Source organism: Cavia porcellus, unplaced genomic scaffold, assembly GCF_034190915.1.
Source record: "Cavia porcellus strain 051 isolate PalLab524CR breed Dunkin Hartley unplaced genomic scaffold, mCavPor4.1 scaffold_21, whole genome shotgun sequence".
NCBI lineage: Eukaryota > Metazoa > Chordata > Mammalia > Rodentia > Caviidae > Cavia > Cavia porcellus.
The window spans coordinates 45,340,614-45,353,255 of NW_026947504.1; the positions used below are offsets into that span (position 1 = coordinate 45,340,614).

Consider the following 12,642-nt stretch of genomic DNA (forward strand, 5'->3'; position numbering starts at 1 on the left):
TCATTAATTGGAATGGTTTTAATCTGGGTTGTTCGATTTTATTGTCTGTGATAGTATGAATAGCTATTTTGAAGAAAACAAAACATCATAATAGCTAGTGATGATTTAATATCATCTTGTTTTGAAGTCCCATCAAGCTGTTGTTCATCTGTTTCCATTTGTTTTAACATGTTGTATCTTATTATATTTTAATATATGTGATAGTATAAACAAAATTTTTTATAGGCAAAGAGATAATATAGAAACTGTTGTTTGTTTTCTGTTAGCTGGTTCTAAATACCCTGTAATACTTTCATTCTCTTGAATGGTTTCACACTGTCTTGATATGTTTGATGCTATAGTATGCAAAGTTATACTCAAATATTTCAAGGAAAGAGACACTATGGTAACTACTATTATGTCAGGTTATCTGGTGGTGAAACACTATGATGCTTAAATTGTTCTGTTCTGACCTGTGTCGTTCTGTTGTTATGTCCTCTTTTATCTCAATTTCCCCCTTTTTTTTTCCTTTTTTTAAATTAATTTATTTTTTCTTATTTTTTAATTAAGGGAAAAATAAATTTAAAAATAGCGGGATATATTATAGTAACTTTTTTGTTTTCCTATTAACCTGATTTGAACCGCTGTATTGCTCTCACCATCTTATTTTGACTGATTTTACTCTATTGTTTTGTTTGATAGTATCGATTTTGAGGGTATAGGCAACCACTTTGAAGGCAGTAATATTTACTATGATGCCCATTCTGGTTTGACTATTATCTTCTTTTGAAGTCCTGTAAGATCTCCAATGTTTAGGTTTTATTGGTTTTGTCTGTACTGTTTTGTTCAATTCTATTAATATCTGATGACATAGGCAACTCTTTTTAAGATAGCAAGAGACATAATGGTAACCATTGTTGATAAGCTGGTATCTGTTTTTACATCATGTACTATGTCCATCCTTCTGTTCTGACTGTTTTGCTTTGTCACATTTGGTTTTTTTGTCTTCAAAAAAAAAAAAAAAAAAAGGAATAAGAACTGTGGGAGTAATAAAACCCAAAATGTGTAATTGTTATTGTAAAAAAGAGAAGAAAAGAAAGTGATCTAAAGGATATAACTGCATGTATATTTAAGTGTGTAAGGTAGAAAATCGTATTACTAGGTTTTTGTTGCATCATTGAACAGAATTATTTGCAATCTCACTGTTTGAATGTCCACTTTGTATGCTTTAATTTTTTAATTTGAACAACTAAGATAGCAATATGTAATCTATTAACTAGTGATTTCTTACTGTATATTTTTTTCTTGGAATTCTGTATTACTTGTACCCTTTCACTGTTTTGTTTCTCTTTAAATAAAAAAAATTAAAAAAAAAAAAAGAAAGAAACCAAAGATAGAGTGAGATCTCCATTGTGCACTCATGTTTAGGTAATGCCTGCATTTCAGCAAGATGTGTGTGAGGAGGGGACAGGGAAATGCTGTGAGCAGAGATGGACTCAGGGAGGTGCAAGTGGTAAGGTTCTACAGGTGTGCAAAGGAGTGTAAAGCATGTGAGGAGTGTGCGTTTATACATACACGTGTGTGCAGGCAGGGTAGTCCTGAGTGCTACCCTGGGGGCTTGGACATCCAGAAACTAAGTTTGGTGTTGGAGGCCCAAGAGGAACTGGAGTGCTCTCCCCTCCCTTCTGCAGCACCTCCCGCATCCCTAGTAAAACTCCATCCTGTGTAAGAACAAAGACCTGGCTGTCAGGCCTGCTTCTCAAAAATCCTAACCAACATCCACTGGCTGAGAGAAACCGGACAAGTTATTGGATCTCTTGCAAACCGTTTCTTGTCTATAAAAAAAGGAGCTATTTCTTGGCATCCATGAAAGACTGAACACAGAATAACACAAAATAATTTAAAAATAGGAACTTAAAAAAATTCTAGCTCATTTCTCAAAACTGATTCCAAAAGAAAATTGTACTCTGGCAACAAAATAATCTCCAACAAATCAGCTGTTAAAGCACACTCATTTTCTATGGCTTCTTTATTAATAACAGGTTATTTAGGAGAGGAAATTGGTTACAAAGAAATCTTGATTACTTGAAGCTCTTAACTACCAAAGTGAAAACAACTTGAAATCCGCATGATGATGCCCCCTAGTGGTTTCAGCCAATAAAGCTCTTTACAAGAATTCCTACTCTAAGCAAATAAATAGGCTGGAACTTTCTGACTGGCTCTTCCCTGTCCCAGTTTCTGACAAAGGTTCCTGGAGTCTGAAAACTTGTACTGCACAGCTAGAGGGCTGGGGTTCTGAGCTGAGCGCAGTTTGCCCTGTGGGGCTGGTCCTATGTCTGTGACTAACATTCTGTCTTTAAGAGCCATCAGACATCATTTTCAGCCCTGAGGAGGGTTTGCTGCAACCACTGGAGATATAACAAGTAATTACTCTGGAATTGGAAGCAAATGTGTTGTATAAATGTGAGGCCCATACTACTTACAAATGATCTAGGGTACTTTTTAAAAGAACAAGTATTCATTCTGAAATCAGTTCTAGTCGCCCAGTGATTTCCTTCTGTACTATAAGAAAGACCCTGCTACTAAATCAGATGATTACAATTAAATATATAAGAGTATCTCAAAGTTGATTATGTTTTAAAGATAAAAGTAGTATGTAGCCCTTAGTTGGGGTTCACTTTCTTCTTGTAGTGTCTATAGATTTACCCTGCTAATGGTTCTCCGTGGAGTTCCTGTGGCTTACACCTTGCTGGACCTCCCATCACCTCTAACACTATCTTCCTCGTAGCACAGGCAGGACTCTAAGCCATGGACTGGCTGCCTCAGGCTCTATCATTATCCTTCTTGGGATTATCATAGCTGATACCACCAATGCCCTCCAGTATGTTCATGGGAAGAGGAAACACAATGGTGGAATTCTTCTCTGTGGCTACCGTGGTTAAGGTCTGTAGGTAGTGTAGCTGGAGGGCTATGGGGGACTCGGCCAGCACCATGGAGGCTGACTTCAGGGCTTTAGACGCATTCATTTCTCCTTCTGCTGCAAGGACCTGAAACGAAAGCAATAAAATGTATCACTGTGACTAAGACTTCCTTTTGTGGGTCACTGTTGATGCCTCCCCAGCCCCATTCTCTTGTCTGTGTTTCCTCTGCTTCTTTCTTAGGCAAGGATAAATGTTTCATGTCCTACTGTGATTGATTGGAGAAATTTAAGGAAGCTGCACAAAATGCAGAGAGATAGTTGACAAGTTAGAAGTCCCTGAATTTCACTCTCAAACACAAAGTAAGCACTGTATTTGACACAAGCATACACTTGTCCATCTGTCCTAGAAAGGTTCTAGAAACTCGGGCACCTCACTAGCTACAGCAATCAATTTTAGAAATGTCTGAAATTCAAGCACTCGTAGTGGCTGTTCTGTTGTTTTTACTTATCATAGGAGATATTTTTACTCCATTCTGATGGCAAATAAGTCTCCTTCTTAGAATGCTAGAATTGCTTCTTGTTCTTGCCACTCTAGATGACTAATACAAGCCAGTGGCAGCCTGATAACCTCATGGGGACTCTCTTCATTACTCCGTGGTCCCTCTAGATCCCAGAATGCTCAAGAACAACCTGGCTGGGGCTCACTGTCCACATGCAAAAGTGATGTTTGCTTCACTGGCTTTAAATCCCTGCTTGATGGCTGCTTTAACTCAGTAGGTAAATCAAACAGGAATGGGGAATGAGAGTACAGAAAACCTTCATCTAATCACAAGGAAAATTCCAAAGAGAGTACACCAAAACTCCTGACCCCTGTGTGTGGTAATCCAGGAAACCTATCCACATGGACATGAAGCTTACAAATCCAACAGTTCTGAGGACCCCTGAAGCCCGACTAGGTCTACATTTTGTGATTCTAATCTGCAACATATTTAATTACTCCCTTTTCATCCAGTGGTATGATTTGGACCTAAAATGTCTCCCTAAATCCCGTGTGTTCAGAGGTGGGGCTTTAGGGAGGTGAGGGATCATGGGGCCACTGTAGCTGACCTGCTATTAGGGAGTGGACCGCCTACGAGGTGGCTCACTGGGAGTGGGACCTGGAAGGATCTGTCTCCTCCCCAGCCCCTCCCTTCTCTGTCACCTGGCACCATGACATGAGCACCTGTACTCTACTACACCTCTTCACCATGCTGTGTCTGCTTGAAACAAGTTGAATATAGGCTGGATCTTCCAAAAACTATAAACCAAACTTCTCCTCCCCTCAATTGTGAGTGTCAGATATTTTTTCCCAGCACTGAGAAAACTGACTGAGCCATCCAGTGACATTTAGCACACCTAGAACAGAAATACTCCAAATAGAAGCATCAAGTAGAGTGTGATCAAAACACCAGCATTATAAAATGTTGGTAGCCGGGCACACACCAGACTTTGCTTCAGCTGGGTAAGTGATTTGCTTGTTAAATTCCCTAGGAGACTTTGATGTCCAGCCTGGGCTGGGCCCACACATTTTTAACTGCAGCAATTTGCCAAGCATCCTACTGACCTCTTACCATGCTTCTGTGCAGTGCATTGTGCTGTTCATTGCCTTTTAATGCAAAGAAAAATTTTTTCCTTACAGCAATAATTGACAGAACCTGCTCTTCCATTCAGGCTCCACCCTGTCTTCCCCACAGTAGGCAGATCTCCCACACCTACTGAGTGAGCAGTCCTTACCCTGGCTCTGGCTTCCCGGGTGGCCTCAGCCTCTGCAGCCATGGACCTCTGCAACTGCACAGGGATCCTCACATCCTTGATTTCCACTCGGGCCACCTGGATCCCCCACAGCTCAGTGGCATCGTCAAGCAAAGTCTATTTACAAATGTGTTTTTAAAAAGTAAGACATTAATCAGAAAACAGATAATGAGCTATACATTTCTACTCTTTTGGGAAGATAATCCTTCCCAATCTAATAGAATACTTTTTGAAATTGAAGTAGGAGGTCTCATGAACACACTCTGACAGATCTTTTAATAAGTGGTCCACTGGAAGGATCCACCCCATAAGTATCCTTCAAAAATGTATGATATCCTCCTGGGTTTCAGCAAATGCCATGGATTTGCTTGTCACTAATAAACACACTGCAATGTATGGGCTTCTCAGATGGACCTGGATTTTTGTCCTGGATCTGTCTGCTGCCACTGTGAGTTACTGAACCAGTTTCTTAAACTCTTGGATTTTCAGTTTTCTCATCTACGAAAGGTTCCATGTCAGGACTTTTATGAGGTTTAGAAAAATACGTATATGTACTATTGCTTAGCAATGACTCAGTGCGTAGTGTTAGTGGATATTTACTTGTCTGTCTTTCTTTAGCATCTGCTTCTTGACTAGTGTTAAATAAGTAGATAGGCATTTTTAAACATCCTTTTAGTGCATAACCTTTAAGGTATATTTTTAAAAGTAGCCTAAAGTCAAAGGTATCTTTGACTTTAAAAGCATGGGAGACGTCTCACTGATTATCCTGGAGATAAAAGATGTCAAAGATGCTTGGGGAATTAACAGCTAAGAAAGGCAGCTCTCCCAAAGGAGAGGGCAGAGATCTTGGCCACCAGAAGAGAGTTATCCCTTACCTGTCTGATTTCTGCAAGATCCTAGAGTTGGTAAGACTTTAAAAGAAACCAGTGGCCTGGTTTTAGATGGGAAGCATGTAAGTTGTTGAACCCATGGGGCTCTGACAATGATATGGGAAACTCGCATACAGAATCACAAACTAAAAAAACCGTAGTGTCTATGCACTACCCAAAGACTACAGGACAGATGAAAAGTTACCCAAGTCCTAACAGCAAAAGGGGGCTGAGAAAGAAAATGTAATTGATTGAAGACAATTAAAATGCAATTTATGAACTAAAATGTGCAATAGATGAGATCATACATACTGCAAGCTCAGTGATAATAATTATTGCCATTAGTGTATTTTGGATATGTTTGAAATTTCCAGATGTGGCATGTCTTTGCTGTCCTAAATGAGTCCTGTCTTAATTTACATTCTACTGCAATTTAAAAATACAAGAATCACCTGAAAATGCTATAATTCTGGAGTAAAACTGAAAACAAATCCTGTCTCTAACATCCTCAGAGAAGGATAAAATATTCAATGTTAGATCATAATTTTGAATTCCAAAGAACAAAGATAAAGGATACAATTCCTGCAGCTGTTCTCCCATCAAAGTGTTAAATTATAAGTATACCTTTTGGAAAGAGGCAGATGAAAGCACAAACAAACTTACCTTTCTAGAGCAAACATTTATGTGTGTGTGTGTGTGTGTGTGTGTGTGTGTGTGAGAGAGAGAGAGAGAGAGAGAGAGAGAGAGAGAGAGAGAGAGTGTACTAACACTTATGAGGGAGTACTCTGCTGGTGTCTGATAGTCACAGACATTTACAACAAGTGAACTCAAGATCTAGGCTATTCGTTCTTCGTGTCTTTACCTGAATGCTGTGGGCAATCTCTTCTCTTCCAGATAAGATCTGGGACAAAGTCTGTGTGCCTAAGACATTTCTCAGAGTGGTCTGAGCCAGCAGAAATGTGGCTTGGTGGACATCGTTGACGTTAGCCACTGCTGAGACAGCACTATGGATTCTATAGTAGACAACGCCATCCACCTGCGTAGTCACAGAGTCTCTGGTGAGGATCTGTAGTGTGAGAGGCATAAAATTATGTGCATATTACTTTCACAGCAGTTGACGCAGTGACAGCCATCCCAAGAGCCCTCTTCCCCAGGAAAGCATTAATGATAATTTATACTAGCTATCATTAAAAACATGCCCTGGCTTAAATGTAATGTCATCCTGCCTGATGAAAATATTCCTACACAGATCTGGTGCCTATCTACACCTGTAAGTTAATCTTAGAGAAGATTTATATCCCATAGACAGAAGCCCTTGACTTAAAGGTAAGAATAAATATTCTCATTCTGAAATGTAATGGTATAGCCCTTCTGAAACTGTAGCATCTTCCATTTAACAGACAAACAACAAGAACGCTTGCTATCCTGACAATATCTGTGATAAGTTTCACTTTTTAGCTGACTGGGCTGAGCAGTTTTTCTAAGGAAACATAGATGGCGCCAGAGACCATATTCTCTGTTCAAGTACAGCAGACTCAAGCTTCACGGAGAGGCAGCGTCAAGCAACCTGATTAATGAGAGATTTCTGGATGGACCATGGGAACAGAGGCTGAAACCAACCATTTCAAGCAGGAAAACCCAAGTTAGGTCATTAAGACTTCCAAGGCCTCCATGACTGAGTTCTGAATTCGGTCTCCTGTGGCTCCTGATATGAGATGATGTTTCTTGGCTGAGTTCCTCAGCACTTGCCCTCCCCAACCCTAGACCTACTCAATTTTCTTCTTTTTATGACAGAGTAACCTGATTGTTACTAAGCTATATTCCTCTTCCCTCCTGCCTAGTTATTGCTTTTGGTTAGTTGATCATAACATTTCAAGATATATATATATTTGAAATCCAAATGTAGGTCAGCCCTGTACAACTTTTGCTGTTCCATTATCTGCTCAGCTCTGCTGTATCCAAATACACACACACACACACACACACACACACACACACACACACACACACACTTAAAATGAAACACAAAGATAAGCCATGTAGATACTTTTTAAAAAGTTTCTGGAAGATAATAGAGAGGTGACATAACCAGTCACTGCCCCGAGTGCAGTGATGTCTGTGTCTCTTCTCAGCTCTGCTGTCTGCACCCCGGCTTCTCTGCCGGCTGCATCTCTTCTCTCAGGCCTTTAACCACCTGGCAATGCCAAGTCTTCTCACATTTGCCCTGGGCTTCATTCTCAGTTGCCAAACAAAGCCTGCTATGTTCCAAAGCCACTCAGGCAACCCAAGCAACTCCTGGGGTGATTCAGTTCATTTGTCCCCACATCATTTAAAATCACACTGCAAAATTTCGGCTGTCCATGGAACAGAAAAGATACAGGTTTTATTTCTAGTAACCCGCCTGTGATTCCGCACCTCTTGTGGAGGAATATTGCAAGTAACTGTTCGGAGATCAACTTTGACAAACACATCTATGCAGGGCAGGACCAGGATCAAACCTATAGAGAAGAAAACTGATTTAACATTTTACCCAGTTGAAAATAATTATAGCAAAGAGTCTCAGGGATATATATTATATCACTTTTACGAGGCTCTCTGTGTCCCTCAGATGAATTTTGATGGGAGCACATCTATCTCTGGGGAAAATGAATTCTCCCTATTAGTCAGTGACTAAAGAAATGTAGTTTCCTAGCAATTAAAATCTTACATTCATCGAAATGTTTCATCTGACATTAACTTAAAAGGATATGGATGTTCATTCCCATCTAATAAAATACAATATATATACACTTGCATACAATAATTTTGGCATCTAATATCAATGACTGTCCATATTCTTAGCATGTTCAATTATACTGCAGAAATACTGAATTGAAATATGCCCAGGACTTCAGATTTCCTGAAACCAGTGCGTTGCTGAACCAACAGCTTCTCCACAGCTGTGTTCTGACTCAAGTCCCCCAACTGTAAGCACCTTACTTTTCTCTGAGTTGTGACGTTTTGGGGTTAGAGTTTGTCAGGGAAAGATGAACATAAGAAAATTCACTTGCCCTGAAAAATATTCTTTCTTTATTGCAGGATCTACAAGAATTAGAGCTACAAGGCTCATCAGCAAGATGGGGACATTAATCCATTTTCATTTTCAAGAATGTTTTATATTATTATTATTGTCCTTGAAACATAAACACGTTTTTAGTTTAAGTACCATGGGAAGAGCCTATAACATGACAAGAGAACACTGCCAGGTGCATTTTTTTTTTTTTTTTTTTTTTTGTCTCCAAACCTTTCTGAGACATGGCAGGAATTACTGACTGTCAACACAGCTGTGATTCAGAGCCCTGAAAACCAGGGGGTGTTAAATTCCAGCCTGCCACTTAGTCGATTTGCAAGTAGGAACCAGTCCACTAGTCTTCCTGAGCTTTGCTTGCCTAATACATATGCAAAGCTAGAGAGGAGGAAGCATGAACTATGTTAATGAAATAAGTGCCAAACGTGGTGCCCAGAAGCTCTAATCATCAATACTTTTAGTATGAAAGAATAGCACACAATTTGCGAAAGGGGAGAGATTTTCCATTAACAATCTGGCTTGTTTCCCGCTGGTCCTATGACATTCTGAGCTAAGTCATTAGCCCCAGGGACATGTATGACGAGAGTTGTTAGCCTGGGACATTTAGTGGTGAAATCTTCAGGGAAAATTCATCTAAAAGAGATACACTTGTACCCAGAGTCCTCCAAGTTATGGCTCTTCTGCCTCTCTTAGATCTAATTTTATTGTAATTAATAATCTGAGCCCCACCACATAGAAGACAACTGGGAAAGAGATAACTTGGCTCTTTTATTTCTTTGTTGTGTGAGGCTTACACTTGATAAACTCATAAGAGCATGTTTAATGAGTAATTCTTGATTCTTTTCATTAGGTTCTTTTTTGTTTGTTTGTTTTTGTTTTGTTTTGTTTTTGTTTTTGTTTTGTACTGGGGATCAAACTCATCACCTTGCACTTACGAGGCAGGCACTTATGCTGCTGAGCTAAATCCCTAGCCCCTTCTTAAGATTCTTACAAGTAAGCTCACACTCCTTGAAATGCCCAAGCTTCATTTACACACTTTTCCTTCTGAAGTTGCTGATTTTTTTTTCACAAAACAGGAATCTGAACAACATAAGTGGGGACAGAAAACAAATGTTATCAGATAAATATCATTCATAGCTTTGTTGTTCATGAGCTTTCTAAGATAGTTTTTGACAGACTTTCTTGTCAAAAATGTTAGAATTAATCATCATTCTTGCCAGTCAAAAACTATAAATAAGTTTGTTGAGTTCTACTAAATATACCCTAAAAGAAGTTATGTGAAATCAAGATCTCATTTCTAGGGAGATCTCATTTTAATATCTGACATGCATCTTTACCTTGCCCCCCAAAATCCTTTTACATATGAACTATTCAAAACATTTTTCTTCCAAAAATTGTAAAGATGGAAATAAATACCATATTTGGTGTTAAAAAGCCTTAAATCCTTATCTTTCCCTCCAACCGTAAGAGTAATGATTGGTAAATCATTAAAGCTATACTGGCTTTGGGATCTTTATTTTAAAAACCAGAGGACTTCAAAGAAGGAGATGTGCAATGGCTTCTAACTCTATTAATCAATTTACAGTAAGTAGAAATTGTCTTCTGCTTTTCCATTGGTCCTTTTTAAGGAGTTAGAATAAAAATCCAGCTCTTTGAACGCCCTGAGTTCTCCGCTGTCCATTCATTCGCCCAGTACGCCCTTAGTGGGCCTGGAGTAAATAACACAACGCAAGTGTAACGCTCACCACGCTCTCACAGGAAGGGTTTGGCTTAGATTTCTAAACTCTCAAACTGGTGGCCCTCCCCTCTGACTCTCCAAACATGGAAAGGTCCTTCCCCTGTACTGAAAGACAGGAGCTCAAGCTCTGATGTTTCTTTGACTCTCCACAGGAGCTACTAGGAAGAGTGCTGGTGCCTGGACCTGCGGTCAGAGGAACCCATGATCTGGGGCAGGGTCGCCCCGATGTCATACCTGGGCCTTTGGCTTTATCAGCTTGGATGCGTCCCAGTCGGAATACAACAGCGCGTTCATACTCCTTAATGATCTAAGAGATTAAGGGACAGCATTTAGTCTGAATGGCTCCTCAGTTCATTGGGAGAGCCCCATTTATTTCCCAGGGTGTTACCTTCAAGCACATCCATATGGAGATGGGAAAGGTAATGATCATCAACAGGAAAGAAAGGGAAAACAGAATCCAGCCACATACACCAAGCCGGTTTTTGTTGATGCCTAAGAAGTGGGAAAGAAGCAAGCCTGTAAGTGATGTGACTCCCAGAAAAGCCATGCTGGTGGGTGAGTATGTGAGGACACTAACTGGACAGCTGGCCAAGCCTGATGCTACTGAGAAGGAAACCTAAAGTCATCCAGACGCATACATGCAGTCAAACACACACACACACACAATGTGTGCATACACAACAGTATTTCATGTTTCCAGAAATTAAAATGTATCTATCCCCTTCAGGAAGTGTCAGAGTAATCAACAGCAATGCTTCTCACTATATTTCTATTGGGCTGACACGGTATAATATTCTCAAAATACATAAAATAATGTTTTTCAGAACGTAACTGGAGACCACCTGGACTAGATCAATCAGATTCATGGGCCCTGTAAATTCTCCAGGTGAAATTCAAAACGACCCTCCCACCAAAGCACAAAGTGAACCTCCCTCCTGCCAAAGCACCCTCTCACCAAAGCATGTAGACACTCCCGAGAGGGAGACACTGTGACACCTGGAAAAATATACTGAAGAACTGTCAGGTATGAGTTTCTGCAGGAATGCCCTTATTTTTCAACTGTTTGACCTTATAATTTCTCTAGATCTCCATTTTTTCATCTCTAGAATGAGGCTCTAGAAATTACCTACCTTGGAAGATTTCATGAGGACTAAAAAGACATTTTTATTTGGCCCCGTCAATGACAGATGACATCCATGCTGGTGTACACACATTACTGCTGTTATTCTTGCTTTATATATGGACAGGAATTCCAGAGATTTGTCAGATCTTGATGTTTGACATTTTTGACTTTTCATGGAGTCCTGTAGCCTTGGCTCATCCCATTTGATGTCTTTTTATTGATAATACATTATGATAGTAAAAGAATTTGACTTAATGAACATTCCCTTGCAGCAAAAGAATTGAGTTCAAGTCCTACCTCAGCTACCTAAAAGTTCTGTAATTTTAGTCATTTAGTCCTCCTCTCTCTCTCTCTCCTCCTCTAAATCTACTTTCCCCATTTTCACTATTGTGGGTATTATTAACCCTATTTCACGTTTATGATATGTAATATTTACAGTTACTGAGGTTATTAGGCTCCTTTATTTGGCTTGTTTCCCCTCCTGTTCCCCCTCTTTGCTCGCCCTCTTCTCCAGGACCCTTTCCCATTTGCAGGAGATACACTCCTTTGTCTCCTCATGCCCATCTTTTATTGTGCTCTTTGTTCATGTTTTTAAATAGGAGATTCTAAGCTTTTGTTCTTACAAATACTGTTATAATCAATGTTTCTAAATGTCTGCTTTTTTTTTTTTAATGTAAGATAAATTCCTGGCAAAGGATGTGATAGGAGAAAGACGTTGGTGTTCATCATCTTGACACACGGTGTATGTCCTTTGAGGAGTAAGTACCATCCTGACCCTCACCCACAGGACAATGTGCTGTTTTCCATATGAGCTGTCCTCACGATATAATATTAGATGTGTTGATTATTGTATCCTGAGAGGTAGAAAGTATCTAAGTTTTAGATGTATGATTTATTATTACAATTTTGAATAACAATATTCTTTTATAGGGTCTAAGAATACATAAAGATATATTCTAAATCATAAAGACTTGCTTGACTATTTCAAAGTGTAACTTACTAAAATCCCACTTTCCAAAGCATCGTGGTTACACATTGACGTAGATTTACTATCATTATTCTGGGGAGAAAAAAGACGTTGCACAGTCTCAAAAAATCTTCATTGTATTTTACTGATCAGTGCCTTCTAACATTATATTTTATTTATTAGGGGTA

General features: G+C 39.4%; 1 protein-coding gene across 1 annotated transcript; it reads right to left on the reverse strand.

Moving 5' to 3' along the window:
* Window positions 1-2,121: 2,121 nt before the first annotated feature.
* On the reverse strand, window positions 2,122-10,911 carry Stoml3 (stomatin like 3). The gene is made up of 6 exons (XM_023560496.2): window positions 10,753-10,911; window positions 10,599-10,671; window positions 7,975-8,057; window positions 6,422-6,625; window positions 4,673-4,807; window positions 2,122-3,026 (listed from the first exon to the last, which is right to left on the reverse strand). Exons 1-6 carry the CDS (start codon window positions 10,909-10,911, stop codon window positions 2,802-2,804), a joined length of 879 nt encoding a protein of 292 aa, XP_023416264.2. The 3' UTR covers window positions 2,122-2,801.
* Window positions 10,912-12,642: the final 1,731 nt, after the last annotated feature.

Bases quoted from the DNA above. Each gene is read 5' to 3' on its own strand.
- Stoml3 (XM_023560496.2), bottom strand. From the start codon at position 10,911: ATGGCTTTTCTGGGAGTCACATCACTTACAGGCTTGCTTCTTTCCCAC. The intron at 10,672-10,752 runs GTAACACCCTGG...TTAATCTCTTAG, and splicing joins CCATATGGATGTGCTTGAAG to ATCATTAAGGAGTATGAACG. The intron at 8,058-10,598 runs GTATGACATCGG...TCTTCTCTATAG, and splicing joins TGATAAAGCCAAAGGCCCAG to GTTTGATCCTGGTCCTGCCC.